At 37.6% G+C, this 17,406-nt stretch overlaps 1 protein-coding gene across 1 annotated transcript in view; it reads right to left on the bottom strand.

Moving 5' to 3' along the window:
- Positions 1-17,406, bottom strand: part of SLC9A9 (solute carrier family 9 member A9) — a 175,423-nt gene that overhangs the window by 33,394 nt on the left and 124,623 nt on the right. The window contains exons 13-14 of the mRNA XM_083868679.1: positions 11,407-11,455; positions 6,196-6,275 (exon numbers count right to left, since the gene is read on the bottom strand). Coding sequence (XP_083724805.1) covers positions 6,196-6,275; positions 11,407-11,455 — 129 coding nt within the window. The remainder of the gene's footprint in view (positions 1-6,195; positions 6,276-11,406; positions 11,456-17,406) is intronic.

Below are 17,406 nucleotides of genomic sequence, written 5' to 3'. Positions count from 1 at the left end.
TTTTTTGTTTGGTTTGGGGTTTTTTGTGGATTTTATTTTTTTTTTTTGAGTGGTTTTGTACTGGAAAGACTAAAATATATTTCCTCCATGAACAATTTTATTTTTAAATTATAAAATCCCATATAGAATGATGTTTGTGATTTCTGTCTATTGCAGGTTCTAATCATTCTTATATATAACATGAAAGAAAGTGATACAGCTGCATAAAGAGGCATATACTTGTACTGAGCCACTGAGAATCTGTGAGAAGTCTCTATTCAGCTGAGGTCCCTATTATCAGAGAACAGCACACACAAAAGGTATAATATGGCATTTGAGCCAGGATGTTAAATAAAAAAGCTGGTAATTCTAAGCAACTGTACACAATAAGATCAAGGTCTGTTTCTGCCTTAGATGCTGTGCAAAACTTTTATAAAAATCAATGAGCATTTGATGCAATGAACAGAAAACAAAGCCCAGCATCTTGATATTGTAAAAAACCCAGAAATTTTCATGTAACACCTTGTATTTCATTTTACATTAATAATGTTATTTAAGTCATGCTTAGTAATTTGTCATTGTAAAAAAAAAAATATCTGGACGTGAATGAGACTTTCAAATAATTGGCATGAGGGAAACTTTACAAATGAGAACGATTTTACTCGCTCATTCAGTGCGGAATTGTTTCAGAATTATTTATCTATGTTTCTTTCTGTGAATGGAGGACAAACTGAGGTCACTTTTTATTCTGGTTAATTATTAGCCATGTTTATTAGGTTAATTTGCAGACTTTCAACAATCCTTGAAAGAGTATGTCCTTGAAAGAGTCAGAAAATAGCACCAGATCAGCTCTGCTGATTATCTGTGCTGTAGAAAAAACAATGAGTTTTTCTAGACCATGTACTTGAAAATGTGTTTTGGGAATGAGCTTCAAACCAAGTTCAGGAAATTGTTTCTAATGATAAAAGGCCTTCTGGGGACCCTCCCAGTACTGCTTAAGTTTGCACTGTTTGAGGAAGCCTTTTCATACAGTCAGCTGTTTTTGTCGTGCTCATCTGATGAGATCCACTATAATTCATTTACTGTGGTTTGTGATTGCCTCTCAGCTTTTATGATGATCTGCTTTTAACACCTGCAAAGCTGATTCTTGGGCTCTCTTGGCATTTCTGTGCTATGCTGGCTACCTTTCCTGCCAGCCAATTCTACAGCAGTGCTTCTGTGGTACCTGCCTTGGCTTGAGCTGTTATCTAATGCTGCTTTGGTTCCTGACTGGACTGAATTCTCTCCCAGATAAGATTCTTTTCTGTCTGAAAACTGTGTAGCAAAATGAGTTTCTGGGCAAAAACTAAGACCCTATGTGCTATTTTGCTGCTTGCACTGAAGTGCTAAAAGAAGAATAAATTTGCTAATTAAGACACTTTTAGTTCTCCAGCAGGTAAAGGAAAACAGTGTGCATATGCATGCTTACAGACTATTCCTTGCCTTTTCCTTCTAAAATGTCTCTGATATGAGAGTGACAAGCCAGCCCAGAAGGAAAATTCAGCTGAAAAGACCACAAAATTCTGAGTTTATCTTTGATTGTCAGTTCACCCTAGAATGCACTTTTGCTTTTAGTAGGTTTTCCATTTTCTCCTGGGCACAGAATAGTACTTATCTTGCTCAATAGTCAGCCATTATGTCTGTTTTATCCACGTACAAAGCACAGGAGAAATAAAATGATAGGTGCCCTGATAAGGAGGATAAACTTTTGAAGTCTACGAATAATGGAATTCCTTTTGGCTGATTGATTTCAGGTAAGTGCAAAGGACATAAACAGCTTTTTTTTTTTTTTTTTTTTTTTTTTAGCCAATTTGAAAGGCATGAATCTGAATGAGGGATAACTGCAGTTTAAGCAGAAACACATTTAGGAGTTACTTTATGGAGAATTGTCTCACTCTGTCCCAGACACCTGCTTCTATTCAGTGTAACTTAGTTCCTCAGATTGAAAAGAAATCTGTATAGAAGGAAAAAGCTCTCCTCCCACTACTTTCCAGGTATCAATGTGTGTGAACCACTCAAAAAGCAGAGTTTTGTGCAAAGTTAGACAGCTATTTTGTTCTTTGGTAGCTTAGAGCAGTGCCAAGGGTGCAATAGGCCTGTCATTGCCATACTCCTAGAAGCGATCCCAGCCAGCTGACAACAATCACAGTCCCTCTCCTGCCTCCCTCTGGCCCCTCCCTTATGCCAAAGATAGACAACCTTGGTGCTCTGTCATGTTAGTCTTGGAAGGCCACATCCTGTGCAGTGCCACAAAAACATGATTAGACTTTGCTGCAGGTGGGTCCAAAACCTGTCTTACAATTTAACACTTACAAAGTATTTAAAGGAACTTACCATGCATTTAATGTCTTTGTCCCTCTTCCTTCCCTTCCTGATTTCTTCTGTTTAATCTTGCATATGTTTTCCTGTTATGCAGTAAGTGTTTTGTTCTCAGTGCAAGTTTCAGTGTGTACTGTCCAAGTACATGTCCCACAACACAATGTGGACTTCTTCGTATGATGATGGTGAACATTTCTATCCAGAAATACCTTACTGTGTACATTGCACTCTCCTTTTCTCATCTTCAATTTCCATTATTTTGGCATTATTTTTGTGTTTTAGTGCAGCAACCTCAAGTCCTTCCTTCTCTTCTCACTATAGAGCAATAAAAAGCTGGAAGAAAATTGTAGTTATCTTCCTGATGGATGCTACAGAACAGCCAGCAAGAGCAAGAATTGTCCCACATGAGGAAGCAAGAATTAGATGGATTCTGGGAGAGAATGAATCCCTAGTGGATGAAGAGCCTTGTATAAAATTATATGAAGCCAAAAACATTTGCAGGGTTTAATCTAGAGCAGCTGGAAAACCAGGTGAAGGTTGCTTGCAAGATGCTTTTATTAGACTAACTTCCCTTCATGTTTAGAATTGTAGCTGGGATTCCAGGCCTGTGTAGAGGAGGAATTCCAGCTCTAGTCAGGTACACAATGTCTTAGGACTATGCAGGCAAAAGGAGTAAGCAAGTAGAGAGGCTGGGACAGAGCAGAGTTAAAAGCAATTTACTTTTAGTTGGGAGTAAGGCTAGAACATTTTTGGGGATGCTGTGCAATGGAAAAGGTTTGCTTGCCATTTGCCTGAGCTCTGCCCATAAACATGCAGGCTCTTGCCCTTGCAGGATGAAATTTCTACCTACATGTTCGTTTGTTAACTAAACTTACCTATATCTGCTTTGAAAAAACACAAAAGCTGAAAGATGTGCATATAGTGCTGGATTGTAAATCTGTGGTGTCTTTTCCCTGATAAATTCTTGAAAACCCTTTGTTTACTCCCTTGCCTTCCCACCAGCCTTCAGTAGGATATTATGGCTTCAAATGGTGTAATGCACTGTAGGCTGTAAAAACAGAAGTTGACTCACTGGAAGTTGCCCCCTGCCAGATCCAAGCATTTTATTTTGCATTTTCCTTGTTTAAATTATTGAGATGGAAATCCTGGAGGATAACTCTACATACTAAAATGATCTGTTCTTAATTTTTATTATTTCAATATTAACATTTTTTAGCCTAGATTTTAGAGAATGGTATGTTTTTCCTAGCTGTCAATATCTGATTCAAAGAAACTTCTGCTGAAAGAATACAATCCTCATTGAACTCTTTGGCTCTGGATCAAGCTCCTGATGTTTCTTTCAGAATAAAAATAGAATGTGATTCTCAAACAGAATTGCAGGGATTTTTTGCATAGTTCTACCCCAGCATGGCATGTTGCCATTGCCTAAGATCACTGAACTAATTGGAAATCATTCATAACGACAGCAAGGAACAGCACAACTTTTTGATTTCCTTAGTGATATTTCCTCCCTCTTGCTTTCCTCCTGTGAAATAAATAAGCATAAGAGATGTTATTGCCAGAAGAGTGGGTAGATTTGTGTTAATGCCTAAGAGCAAATGTCAAACTATAGAAATGTCAGAGTCTTGTATGCTTTCGAAGTATATGAACAGATAGGTTATTAGTTTGCTGTATCTTTTCTTTGAAAACTTTATCATAATCCTCTCTGCAATCTTGTACTGGGGACAAGTACTATGCTACATGACAATTTCTTCTTCTAAATTTAGCCACGTGGCTTTATAATATTAGGCAGGGAAAGGCAAAAGAAAGTTTGGGTGGATAATTTTTCTCTCCTTGAAAAGAATGTCTTTCAGAAATAGTCATACCAAAGAAAAGCTTAGAGCTGTGAGTCACAGTATTAGTGGGTTGAACTATCATTCCATGCAGGAATATGGGCATACATTTTCAGGATTAGTGAAATGTAGATGTATTATTTGTAATAAATATATATTTTAGGGTAATGGCGCAGCTATCATCTCTGAACATCTGAATTCTAAAGAAAGATTATGACTTGGCTGGTAGTGATACTGACATGAATAAATGTGTTCTTTAAAAAAATACTATTTTACAAAATATTTTACTTGAAATATTTTCTTGAAATGCAAAGGACATACAAACCTGAATTTCTAGAATAAAGCATCAGGCACCCATATTCAGGATCCCCACCATACAGATAATCTCTGAGAAGTGGCACTTCTGGTGCCTTCCACAGACTTTTCATTTTGCATGTACTACTGTCTGATTTTTTCACATTGATTTCTCTTTCCCTCTTCTGCCTCTGTCCCTTGTTTTCTATCTCTGCCCTTGTCCTCTTTCATGTCTTTAATTCATGCTTCTGTCTTGCTTCTGCCTTCCACATTTTTTGCTTGCTCCTTTATTTTTTTTTAACTTCAGAGGAAAAATTCTCCCTTCCCCTCACCCTGTTCATCTGTTCCTCCTGACTTATAGTTCCTAGGATATACCACCACCACAGGCTATTTCTTCTGTAAAAGGGGTGGTTAAAGCCAGTCATGTGGGTACTCAGCATTAACATTTAAACAGATTTTCTCACTTCATATAACATTTACCTACTATTTCTATGTATTCTTGAAGAATTATCCAAGGGAAACATTTTAATGCTAAGTGCTTTTTGGCCTTTAAAACTGCTTGAGTAGATGAATTAAGGAAAAACATCCATTTTTAACCAAAAAGATGTTTTTCCATCAAAGTCTCTTTGAGGGATAACTTCAGTCGAACTCTCCAAGGAAACTGTATTCCCAAAGAATTACATTTTATAAATTGAAATATTTCATTCTAGTTTGCTGCAGCTGGCATCAGGAAAAACACATAAGCAACCTGAACATTAATTTCTTCTCAGTAGAGCAGGGTGACTGAGCAATAGATGTGCCATTTGATAATGGAGACAGTATTGGCAGGGCTTTGCCTGCTCAGCTTCTGGGCCAAGATGCACAGAAATCAGGAGGTGGGCTTTTCTTTTATTCACTGTGTATCTCTGTGAGAGGCTTAGGGTGGATTGGTACTGTGGGATCTCACTGGCTGCTCTGCAAAGCCTGGGCAGAGTCAGTTTAAAATGATAATAAATTAGAATGGTAGTGTTTACAGTTTTTGCACAGGCCTTAGTGTCAGACTGTATGTTCTGCCTTGGCTGAGGAAGGATGTTCTTTTGTCACTTAAAATATTTTCTTGAAAGGTAAAAGGCATGGAAACCAGACTTCCTGGAATAAAGCATCAGGGACCTGTATTCAAGGTCTGTACTACCCATGCCTCAGTAGAAATGTGAATAAAAGCATGAAGGCTCAGGTGTCCAGGAGTGAGGAAGCACGAGCTTCAGGAAAGTCCTGGGAACTTTTCATAATGGAAAGCCTCTTTCTCTGTTTTATTAGAGGTGTGGGTAAACCAGTGTTGCCTTATTTTTTCTTATGTAGCTCCTGCTTTCTGAGTATATAGTCAGGCAGCAAGCATTTGGCTGCTTCTGGCTCCAACCTCCTGGTTCCCCAAACACAGAATCTACACCCTATCTAAATAATGATTGGATTAGTTTTATCTAGGAATTTAAGAAGGTTAATTAATTTAAATATATTGTCTATAAACCACTGTAGCTCAGAGCTCCTTAACTTGTTCTCTCTTCCCACAGTCTCAGTTGTGGCTGGACCTTCTGCTGCTTTGGACTTGCAAAATTTCTTCTCCTTACTAAACACATTAAAATAGATCACAATTTTGTTTTGGTTTTTAAAAGTATAATGATCTTTTGATTCTTAAATATTTTGAAGGTGAATTGTAGTGCAACTCTCATTCATGGTTTATAACAGAAAAGGATACTTGTGGTCAAAGCCATACCATATTCTGAACAGCCACGCACTCTCAGCTTTGGTTGTATTTTTATCCAAGTCAGATGCACTCTGCAAAACAAACGAATGAAGTGAGAAGCATTTTTATAAAATAAATAAAACATGGAGTTCCGATATTAAAAATGCATGCCAGACCAAATTACAATTAACTGCACTTTTTTTTTTAATTTAAAAAGCTTTGTTGTCTCACAAATGTCATCCCTGTGAATCAGTTCAGGAGAAAATTGGCTCATACAGCACATTTCTCGTTGCTGCACTCATTGGAAGAATGCGGTGTTTACTTTTATGAATGATTCCAATTTTTTTTAAGCAGTTGAGAAGTGCTATACTGTGAGATCAGTAAAATGATATTTTGATTTAATTGCTGTTGTGGAATTACTTCAGTTTGCTCCTACAAGATCAGAGGCTGTTTGTGTATGTCTAACAAAATGCCTTTCCCAAAGGGATTGAGATATTCTAATAACTAGGAAAGTCCTTTCTATACTTTTTTCCAAGGGGAGGGGAACATAATTTGAATTGACAAGGCTCAAAATACCCTTTCCATTCTGCAAGCTAATTCTGTGACATGCTGCACAGGTAGAAAGGTGGACTATCCTTTTGCTCAGGGTCATAATTTGGAATTATAAATTAGGAACAGTTATCTGTACAAAGACAGCCAGTTTGGTCATACTTTAGGTATCACATCAGTACTAGTGGAATTATTACTAGCAGGGTGAAATTAGGAACGGGATGGACAGTTCTCCAAGGATACTCAACTATTGTCTTGTTTTTGTTTTGTGGCAAGTTGGGTTAGTTTAAATGAGAATATTTTTCCTTATGCAGTTTTAAATGTATTTGTTAATTTTCATGTTTTAATCTAATAATATATTGAAATATAATATGTTATTATAGACTAAGATACACGTACATTGGCTGATGATAACCTCAATGGTCTGGCCCTCAAAAGTGTAAGGTCTAGTTCCAAGGCAACCTGTTCATGGGAGCTTTGGAACTATGGGAACGCTGATGTCATTAGTTTTGAATAAGGTTAGACAGAATCCATGCTGTAGCTGTTATGATTTTGCTAATGTGGTCACACTGAAAGTGTAAATGCACCAAATAGAACCAATATTATTCTTGGGATCTGTTTCCTTGTTAACTGAATTGAATATTTTAGCAACTCTTCTCAGTAACTGGGGAAGCTGGAGGGTGGGGGGAAAGAAGACAGTACTAATCCCTTAGTGAGCAGCAGAACACTCTTCCAAGCATTAAACATCTAATAGTGCATTTTGGCAAGATAAAGATTAGGAAAAGGGTTGAAACATTTAAGCAGGAAGTGTGATTGTAGGTAAAACCTGTGTTAGGTCAGAACAAGAACACTGAATAAAGGAGAGGGAAGGACTTGAGTGCACAGGGGTAGAGATGAGGAAGAGGAGGACAGGCACGGAAATAAACATATTGTGGAGTGGGCTACTTGTGTGTGGTGCAGAGGACAGCTTGTTAAAGCACAGAGAGCTCTGTAAATGGCCTGTCTCCTTTGTTTGAATGGTAATGTTGTTGTTGGTTAATTCCTCTTTCCAAACTCATTGTATCTCTAACTTCCTCTTAAAGAAAAAGGTTTCATCATTCAGGAACATGAATTGTTCCTGTGTGAAAGCAGTGGACAAAGAAGTCTACACAGGAGTGTAACCCCCCAAGCATTTTCTGGCCTTGACCTGGGCCTTCTTTTATTTCTAGTTTGACATGTGTTGCACCTTCCTCCTTTTGTCTATGAAATCGGTGTCTGTTATCAGCTTTTGCAGTGGTGGGAATCTGAGTGGTTATCTGGAGTGCAGCTCCTGCAGAAACAGTACCAGGGATGACAGGAGATTTTGGTGTGAATGTTTCAGGGCTCTTGCAGATCCTTGGATCCTATTTTGGATCCTATGATTTTAAAAAGTAACTTTTCACTTTCCCTACAGTTCATAGAGGTAAAAGTAGGGGAGACAGTGCTCTATGTCTTCCAACAATTTTCTCTCTGGGAAGGAAAAATGCCAAAGTTTCTCACATCTCTTCTTCCATATGGGAATTGCCCATATGGAGATTACTCTCATTAGTCCTTGCAATAAATTCACCAACCAGCTGGCAGATGAAACTGATCAGAACAGTGTAACCAAATTCCTTATTATACTTAACAAGATGTAGGGACAGTTAAACTATGCAGCTTAGTTTGACAGAGATGATATTGAGAAGTGTTTCACAAGATATTTAGTTTTTCCCTGAGATCAATAGCATTTCTACAATTTTTTTTTTTAAATGCTTGTAGAAAAGGTACTCTTACCTTCTCTTAACTGAAGTTAACATAGCAGAATTTAAGATACATAAGCCATCTGAATGAAATATGCTATTGACTATCATTTTTAATGGGAATTTAGTTAACTAGCTCAGTGCCATAAAGCTTTTGCCTTTTTTAAATAGACCAACTTTATAACTCTCTTTAGTGATTATATGTCCTGCATTGTGCTTTTCAGAGTTAGCTTTTGGTGTTTATACACTGAATGTACATGATATGCAGCAAAGTGGTTTGTTTTTACACACTATTTTCTATACAATGATATATATAATTTTAGTATATATTATATAATTTCTTTCAGAACTAAGTTATGACAGTCCATCAATAAGTAAATGGGTATGAATGTGAGGCTATTTTCTTTTGTTTATTCTTATGCCGTGATAATGATTTAATTATAAGTTTAAGGGTGGCAAGACATAATTGAAACTGATATGCTTTTGATGGATCATGGTATGGTGAAGTGTAGATGTTAATTATACATGAAAAGGCTCTACGTCTTTTCTAGGAAAAGAGCTCTGGGTTCCAGGTCTTACAATTTGAACTGGAATTTGCTGCCAGCTGACTGCCAAAATTATTGGTTCAGGTAGTCCAAAATAGAACACAATCAGAAGTTCAGAAATAACTGTTTACATAGAATTATTGAATAAATCAAATCTCTTCACAGAAAATTGAATTTTTGGGAGGCAAAGGAAGGAAAGAAGGGAGATAAAGATGAAGAGGTAAGGAAGGAAAAGGGTTTTGCAGTCATGTAGCTGGTATTGCATCTGACAGAGTGCCCATGAGGTGGAAGGTCTTTAAGGGTTATTCTGCCCCTAAAAAAAAAATCTAGGTATGATTACAGACATGGATTGAGAGGTTGCCACAGCAAGGTACCCGTGTCCTGGTAGTTAAAGTGGTCACAGAGGAGCTAAATTCAAATCTCGGTAGCAGACCTCGTAGCTTTCCCATTCTGGCTGAGTACTCTGACTGAGCAGGGAGAAGCCTAGAGGTTTCTTTTCCATTAATTTTTGCTCTCTTTTAAACATCTTATTCTTGAAGTGATTTCATTCTTATTTCTGGTACAATCTCCCCCAAAGCTTCAATTAACAGCACTGAGAGTGGGCAGGTGGTTTAAAGTTCATCTGGGCGAGAGCTTTAACTGGCAGTGGGAGGTGCTGGCACCTGACACGTTATTTGTGCAGGGATAGATGTGCAGGAAAATCAACTGCTTTCACTGTGAAAACACAGGAACATAGGGACAAAATAAGAAGCAATGAAAGGTAAACTAAATATAAAAATCATTTTGGAAATAAAGGGAAAGAAAAGAGACACACAGGGGAAGAAGAGGAATGAGAGAGAGATATGAATGAGAAAATGAGAAGAAACAACCTGACTTGAATAATTATGAGAGGTACTGAGGTAAAACAGTGAGCCCTACAGAGAATACAGCAAGAGTCTGAATTACCAGAAGATTGAGATGTCAAATTAAAAAAAAGTCAGAAGAATGGAAATAAAATACCATGGGAGGGGGGAAGAATAATCTGAACACCAAAACTATTTTGCAAAGTATAATATACTACTATAAGGAATGCTGATCTGGACATGGTAAGGCATGAAAAGTGTTATATTTATTTACACCTTCTGTGTTATATTGCTCAGTTTTGTCAGGAGATATAGGTGTTAATTCACAGAGCACAGTTGGGACACTGGATGTGTTACTGTTGTAAATAAACATTATTATTTTCATTTTCAGTAAAAGAATGAGAAAATTAGATGCCTAGCAGCCTCTGAAGAAATCAGCTTTCTGCAAAACATGCATTCAGTCAATGTTATGCTGCATTCTGCATTCCCTGATCTTTGATAATTCATGAGTGCTGAAAAGCAGAAAATTTCTGCAATTCTGTATCTCTATACTCCAGTCAAGAATAGACTGTGGTTCAGTGACCTGCTCTTGTTCAGAATTTGGACAGAGGCATCGTAGGAATTCCTACCAAGATGCTTAAGAAAGTGAATTTAGCATGAGTCCTCTCAGACTCAGAATAAAACAGTGCCTTGCCACGGTGCCATGAAGGGTTATTCACTTTATGAATAGTGACTGGGTTGTAAAATGAAGGATGTGATCAGTGTGACTAATATTGGTTTTCCTTCTTTTAAAAGAAACATTAGGATAATTAGGCACCTGAATTCTACTTGTTATAAGGAAAATTGAGATTCACCTTATGTGCCTTCATGCAAATGTGTAAATGTTAGGAATACTCAGTGCATAAGATGTATTAAAGTTTTGCCTAATGAGACCTCTAATATATTTTCAAATTAATAAAATAGCTTTTATCTTCCTCAGCTTATTTTCTAAATTTATATTACTGTTGGGTGATTTGAATTTCAGTTCCAGTTGTGTTGTCTGAAAGGGTTCATGGGATGGTTGTCACCAGCATTTGGCACCTGTTGGGTTTTTGCTCTGGCACCTTGTCAGCTCTACTGTGGCTTCTCTACAGTCCCACTGCTGTCCCACTCACCGTGCTGAGCCACAGGTCAAGTCTCTGTGCATTGACTCTGCAGATTTCTCCTGCCACTGCAGGCAGGCCTGCATTGGAAACTGCACCATACATATATGACAAAAAATGGAAGGGCACAGATTTTTCTTGAACAGCTGCAGCATGTTCAGGGTTAGAGTTTTCAAGTTCACAATGTACTTAGACTTCCATGTGAAAAATAACTGAAAAAGTATTTTCATACACCCGACCTATTAGAATTGAACATTACACATTCTCCTTTTTAATTCTGAGGGAATAAACATTGTTCTGAGATGTATCATTTCCACAGATGCAGCCATGATCTGCCAAACCCTGAACACTTTTAAATTCAGCATTTATGTCCAAAAACCTGACATACCTGGCTTGCAGCTTTAGCTTTCAGATCTTCATCTGGGTCTACGCCAACTCTGTAAAAAAAACCCCAAAAAAACCAACTTGAGGACATATGGTAATGATCTGTAATGATGTGTATTAGACAGCTTTGAGTGTGAAAATGTTTCTTGTGTCATTTCCTACTAGGTGAGAAAAGAGGAGAAGAGCTGGGAAAACATTAAGATCACTTTTTAAATTAAGGAGGTTCTGAAGTTTTTAGAAAACTTAAGATTCCTTGTAACTGCCACCCGTGACACCTGAGACTTGAGCTTTATCCTGGCTCTGATCCATCCCTGAGAAGACACAATCAAGCTGTTAATCTGTGTTAGGAAATCCTTAATTGCTGACAGAAGAGCAGTGCTGAGGTGCTGCAGTTGGTAGTGGAGGATGGGATTGCAGAACTCCAGTTTTCTTGGCTGTGCTGCATTATGGATCTCTTGAAGCACTTGGAAAAGGCTTTACTTGGCACACCATGTACAGGGAGGCAACCAGAAGGGAGAGGAGACTGCAGTGTGTGATGTGTAAGATGATGATAACCTGGGTGGCATTTTTCCATCCCATATGGATAGGAAAAAAAAATAAAATTGGCTGTTTAAAGGGGTGTGGTGGAAGAACTGAAATCTTTTGATTATGGCTGATACTCAGAGCTGAGGAGAAATGCAACTGAAAAATATTTTAAGTTGAACAACAGAGGCTCATGCTGATGAAAGCGACAAGAAAGTGTGGAAAGCAGTGTGGGATGATAAATAATACACCTTATTATCACCCAAATCTGAAGCCCACAGCTAAGGTGACCAACAACCTCCATATACCTTTCAAGCTCCCACACACCAGCAGGTCCACTAAGCTAAACCAGAATTTACTGGTGCAAAGAAAATGTAGACTTTCACTAGATATTAATTTAAGGCCACTTCACTGGTTTTCTGATAGACATAATTCTTGAGTATAGTTTTTCTTTTGGTAATAACACATCACATTCTATTTTAAAATAATATTTAGTATTAACAATTACATACCTCAACACTCTTTCCTGTGAATGTTATGCATACACTCTTATTGAATTGGAGACAATGACAGGAACTATATGCAAAGAAGATGCTTTTTATATGTAAATACTGAATGGACAAAAAAATTAAAGACATTTCTTTCTATCAGAGCTCTAGAGCTTCAACAAACCTGAGTCCTTCAGGCATAAATATTTCTATATTTTTATTAAAAATAACCATCCTGTTGGTAACTCAACAAAGAGACAGAATCAATACCAGATTCTCTTTCTTTTCTTTTTTGTCCTCTCGGCCCTTAAATTGCAAGGAAAAGCTTCAGATGACACCAACCCTATTCATTAGTTTGGAATAAAGCAAGTAAGGTATTTCCATTTCATTAAAATGGAAACATTTACATATGAAAAAGAAAGTATCATTACCCAGAGGTTTAACCATCTCTCTGACAGTGGGTTTATCATTGCCATGTGCACAACAGAAGTGTCCTTATCTGTGCTCAGCCCTGTAAAACAGAGCAGTGGGAGACAGCCCTGCCCTGCAGAGGGTGCAGGGTAAGGACAGTGGCTGCAGTGAAGGCTGAAGCAGCAACACAAATGCAAGTGCTGTGGTCCCAAACTCATAACCCAGGTCAGAATCAGAAAGAGAATCTGTTTCCTGAACACAGTCCCAGGCCCTGTTTATTAGACTGTGCTGATTGAGTAGATGTGTTCACCAGCATCAGCATCTGGCCAAGGCAAGCCCAGCAGCAGTGCCTCAGCTGGAGGAGTGCACAGCTCTGGAAGTAAAACAATCCAACGTGTTTACATGTGGTAGGTGCAGCTGAGAGGCACAGGCTGCAGCACAGACTTCCCAACACTCCTCTTAATGAGCCTCACTTGACCTCAAGAAAGGTCAGTCTTGGGACAGAAGTAATTTAGCCTTCATGCAGTTCTCACCTTACTGGAGCTGAGAAACCACCACTTCTGGCTGACTGTGTGTGTTGGAGCTGTGATGTCTTATTAGAGACTGAGCTAAGAAAATGTTTCACCAGGACTCAAAGGGCTGTAATAGCAAATAGGAAAAGGGGGAGGCCATGGGGAAGACAGAACCAGAGTTTCTGGCTGTGATATTGATTCAGTAGCAGGGATATAACTAATAGCTACTTCCACTGACAACAGGAACTAACTGGTATTGTAAATCCAAATTTTTTTTCCTGAGTTCTGCAGAATTTGTGATGTGCTGAAGCTTCTCTGCATCCATAATTTCTCATCCTTATAGCTACAGAGACAGCTAGACATTTTGCTTTGTTTATTTTGCAGACAGCAGATTATTATAATACAGCACAAATGAAGATTCTCATATGACACCCTAGCAGGAGTATTACATTTAAAGCCAGAAAAAAGCAACAATAAATAAGGAAATCAAACTTAGGTTTTTCACATATGAAAAAAGAAAAGAAGGTTTCTATGCCACATGAATGCACAGAGCCTGAGCTGACACTTTTTTGGCCTGTTCTTTGCCCTCATTTGAAATACATGTTCAGATGTAATTGCTGTTTTTCTCATGGAATAGTATCTCACTACTGGGAATTAGTCTGGATACTGCAGTATTACCAAGTAATTTAAAGTCCTGTGGGAAAAGAACCAAATTATTCCTTGCATTTTATGGGAGATCTTTTTAATGCATTAAAATAGCAATATATTTCTGTAATTTTATGAAGTACAAACTAAGAAAACTCAGACTATTCAGTTCTGACATTGTGGCTAATTATTTAATATCCAAACATTGGCTTGGGAGCCTTATATCAGGCCCCGAGCATTGGAAATCATGGTCTTCTAGATTTAACTCTGATATATTTGACATGAAGTAGAATGCTATTTCTAAATATTAAATATTGAAAAAAACCAAACTATGCCAAATTATATGAGACAGTCAAGATGACTGAAATTAATCATAGATATGCACTTCAAGTTTACAACCCTGACATCTTCAAAAGACCTGCTAGATCTAATGTTATTGCCAGTAGAATTTGCAAGCTTAGAATATATATGTATTATTATAAGTGCCTCTAAGAAATATCCTGATTGTATTTGTACAAACATCTTTCCCCTTTTAACATTCTCATATTTCCACTCCTGTGAGAAGATCTAATGGATGCTCAGAAAAAAAAATTTCTTAGTATTTTTTCTCTTTTCGTGCTACCAACTTTTGTCTCTATTCTCCTGTTTTCTTTTGCTTCCTGAGGCTTCTCTTCTGCCTTTCTGTCTCACTTTCCCTGCCTGCTTTCTGTTCCTTGTTTGTCTTTGAGATATTGTATGCTTTTATTTCTGCCTATTTTTGCATCTTTTTACTCTATACATTAAACATTAGGATGATTAATCTTCCATGAAGACAAATGCAAAGGCTTCTTAATCAGGTCTACACTGCAGTGAAGTTTACTTTATGTATTTAGATAGGCTTTAGTAATATCTCAGGTCCAAATGCTCTAGCTAGGAAGGAAATCAAAGCCTGACAGCTTCTCTGTATTGTCCTTTTGGGTTTTTTTGGGTGGGGGATTGGGGTGTGGTAGGGGCATGTGCTGTGGTGGGTTTTTTTTGATTTTAAATGAGGACTGGATCAAAACCTGGACTCAGAGAATGCTTTGAGTTGCTGTGCTCAAAATCTGGAAGGGAAGTTTTGACTTCAGCCAGCCTCTAGCAATTAGGCCTAAGAATTGCTGGGAACTGTCCATTAATCTGCACAAGTACCCCTTGCAGTGGATGGGATTTAAATCCCTGTGTGCTATCAAGTGCATCATTTTTTAAGCAAGAGTCAGAATGTGTTTGATAATAAGAGAAGGAATTTGTCACTGAATACAAAGCAGCTGATAACATCTTTTGTTATATGGTTTGAAATGAAAATGGATCAAAAGATAAATCCCAAATTGTCAGGGGAACCAGCAGCAAGAAATACACACCCAATCCCTAGGAATACTGAGTAGTAAATCATTATTCAGACGTGGTAAACTTTTAATTCCCTCACATCATAACAAATTCAACAGTGTGGGATAAAATCTCTGCTTTCAACAGTGAAGTCACAAAAGACCCCATATAGACTCACATCTTCACGAGGATTTAAGCATTCAGAGCAGAACTGTTGGTGTCTATACTTACAAGTGTGAGTCTCAGCTCTCCCTCACTTTAGGTGCCGTAAAATCTGAAAATAGATACATTCCTTTGAAATCTGATTTCTAATTGCTGAAATTATTCTTCTGGGCCTGTATAGGCTTTCTGTAGTGGCACAGCAGAGCCTGGTTCATGCAAGTTAAATCTTTCTTGCAGTCTTACCTAGTCTGGTTTGCAACTACCACAACTCACACGGGTCAGTTGTGCTCCAGCTGAGGCAGCCAGGACTGCTTTTATTAAAAACTTGTTCTGAGAACATATAATTGATTCTATCTAGTTGAAGCCCCCAGAAAAATTGTTTGTATCTGTATTATTTAGTGCAGCTAATGATCTAATCAACAAAAGATCAAGCTTGGGAAAGAGAAATATCTCCTAATGCAAACAGCAATCTTCCCCTGATCCAAGAGTAGGATGGTAAATGTGCACCTGATGGAACAGGACATCACCAAACTGTCACATAAGGGTCAGGATTAGCCAAGTGTCCTCTACATCCTTTTCTACATCAGTGGGGAAACAAAGACAGTGAAAGAGGTGAAAAGCCTGGCATGTCTATCCTTTCTGGCCTCATACTATGAAATGGGGATAAGAATACTTCATTCACCCTATTGCTTGTCTATTTTGTGTATTTAGTTTGTAAGTACACATCCTTCATTATGTTTGTACAAAATCTAGCACAGCTGTGATTTTGTTTAGAGCTCCAAGAGTGCTGCTGTAAGTTAATTAATAACAATATTGACTGCTTTGCTTGTCAAAGCTTTCACTGGAAGAACTCACCTTGTCAGTGCAATCTCCTCAGCCTTCTACTGGCTGTCTCACTGTAACTAAACCCATCTTTAATCCTCAGCTTACATCTCAAAAGCTACACATCCCAGGAAGGGCTTTTTGAGTAAGTGATTTAGAACCCAATTTTCAAAGATGGCCATTAAACAGCATTTGCAGCAAGAGTCTTGAATATTTTTGCATGAATAAATCTCAAGCTTGTAGCTATCCATCATCAGCATATTGCATTCAGTACAGAATTATTAACTGTAAGGACTAGAAACATGAGCAAAATCCTAAAAAAGATTGTTTCATGATCTCTAATAAATCATTGTAATTGAAATTAAAAAACCTTCAGGATAAATAATGATTTCTCAGGACATTATTCTTGTCCATGTGGCAGTAAGTGTGATGTGTATTCCTAACAAATTGATACCTAAAATCTGCTTTTGCTTCTAGATTGCTCTATTGCTGCTACATGCTGCTTTTTCTGTGGACTGATGCTGTCAAAAACATCTGCTTTTTTATAGCACAGTATTTCATTGACATTAAACCCATGAGGAATTATGGCATGGGTATAGATCTTCAGAATTCAGCTCAAGCTGATTTTGTTAATAAATGAAAACACTTCAGTTCAAGTTTAAGGCAAGAGTAATCACTTGCATCTCACAGCAGAAAGAAAAAATCAGTTTAATTTCGTGCTGAGGAGGGTTAAAAGAAATTATCAGGTAAATGATGCTTCCTAAATGGTTATGACAGCTGTTTGTCATGTAGCTGATGCTTTCTATATTCAACATGCTGAAATGGGACAAAAAGTATAATTTTGAGCTTGTCGAATCATGTAAGAGGTAAAAGTGATATAGTTTGACTTTTGAACTTGGAATTTAATAAAACTGGTAAGGTAATTTTTTTTTTAAATGCTAAGCATTTGTTCTATGGTCAAAGTCTATGCACCATTTTTGGTGGATGTATGGAGAACTACTTGATTGCAGAATTGTTGTAGTAGATTCTATGACAAAATAAAAGATGTTGTTTATTATGACACTCAGTCTTGCTACATCAAAGATCACCAAATCTAGCTGG

The sequence above is a fragment of the Zosterops lateralis genome (assembly GCF_965231275.1).
Source record: "Zosterops lateralis genome assembly, chromosome: 10".
Lineage (NCBI taxonomy): Eukaryota > Metazoa > Chordata > Aves > Passeriformes > Zosteropidae > Zosterops > Zosterops lateralis.
Note: the sequence above shows the minus strand (reverse complement) of the source record. Positions and strands in the feature narration are given on the sequence as shown.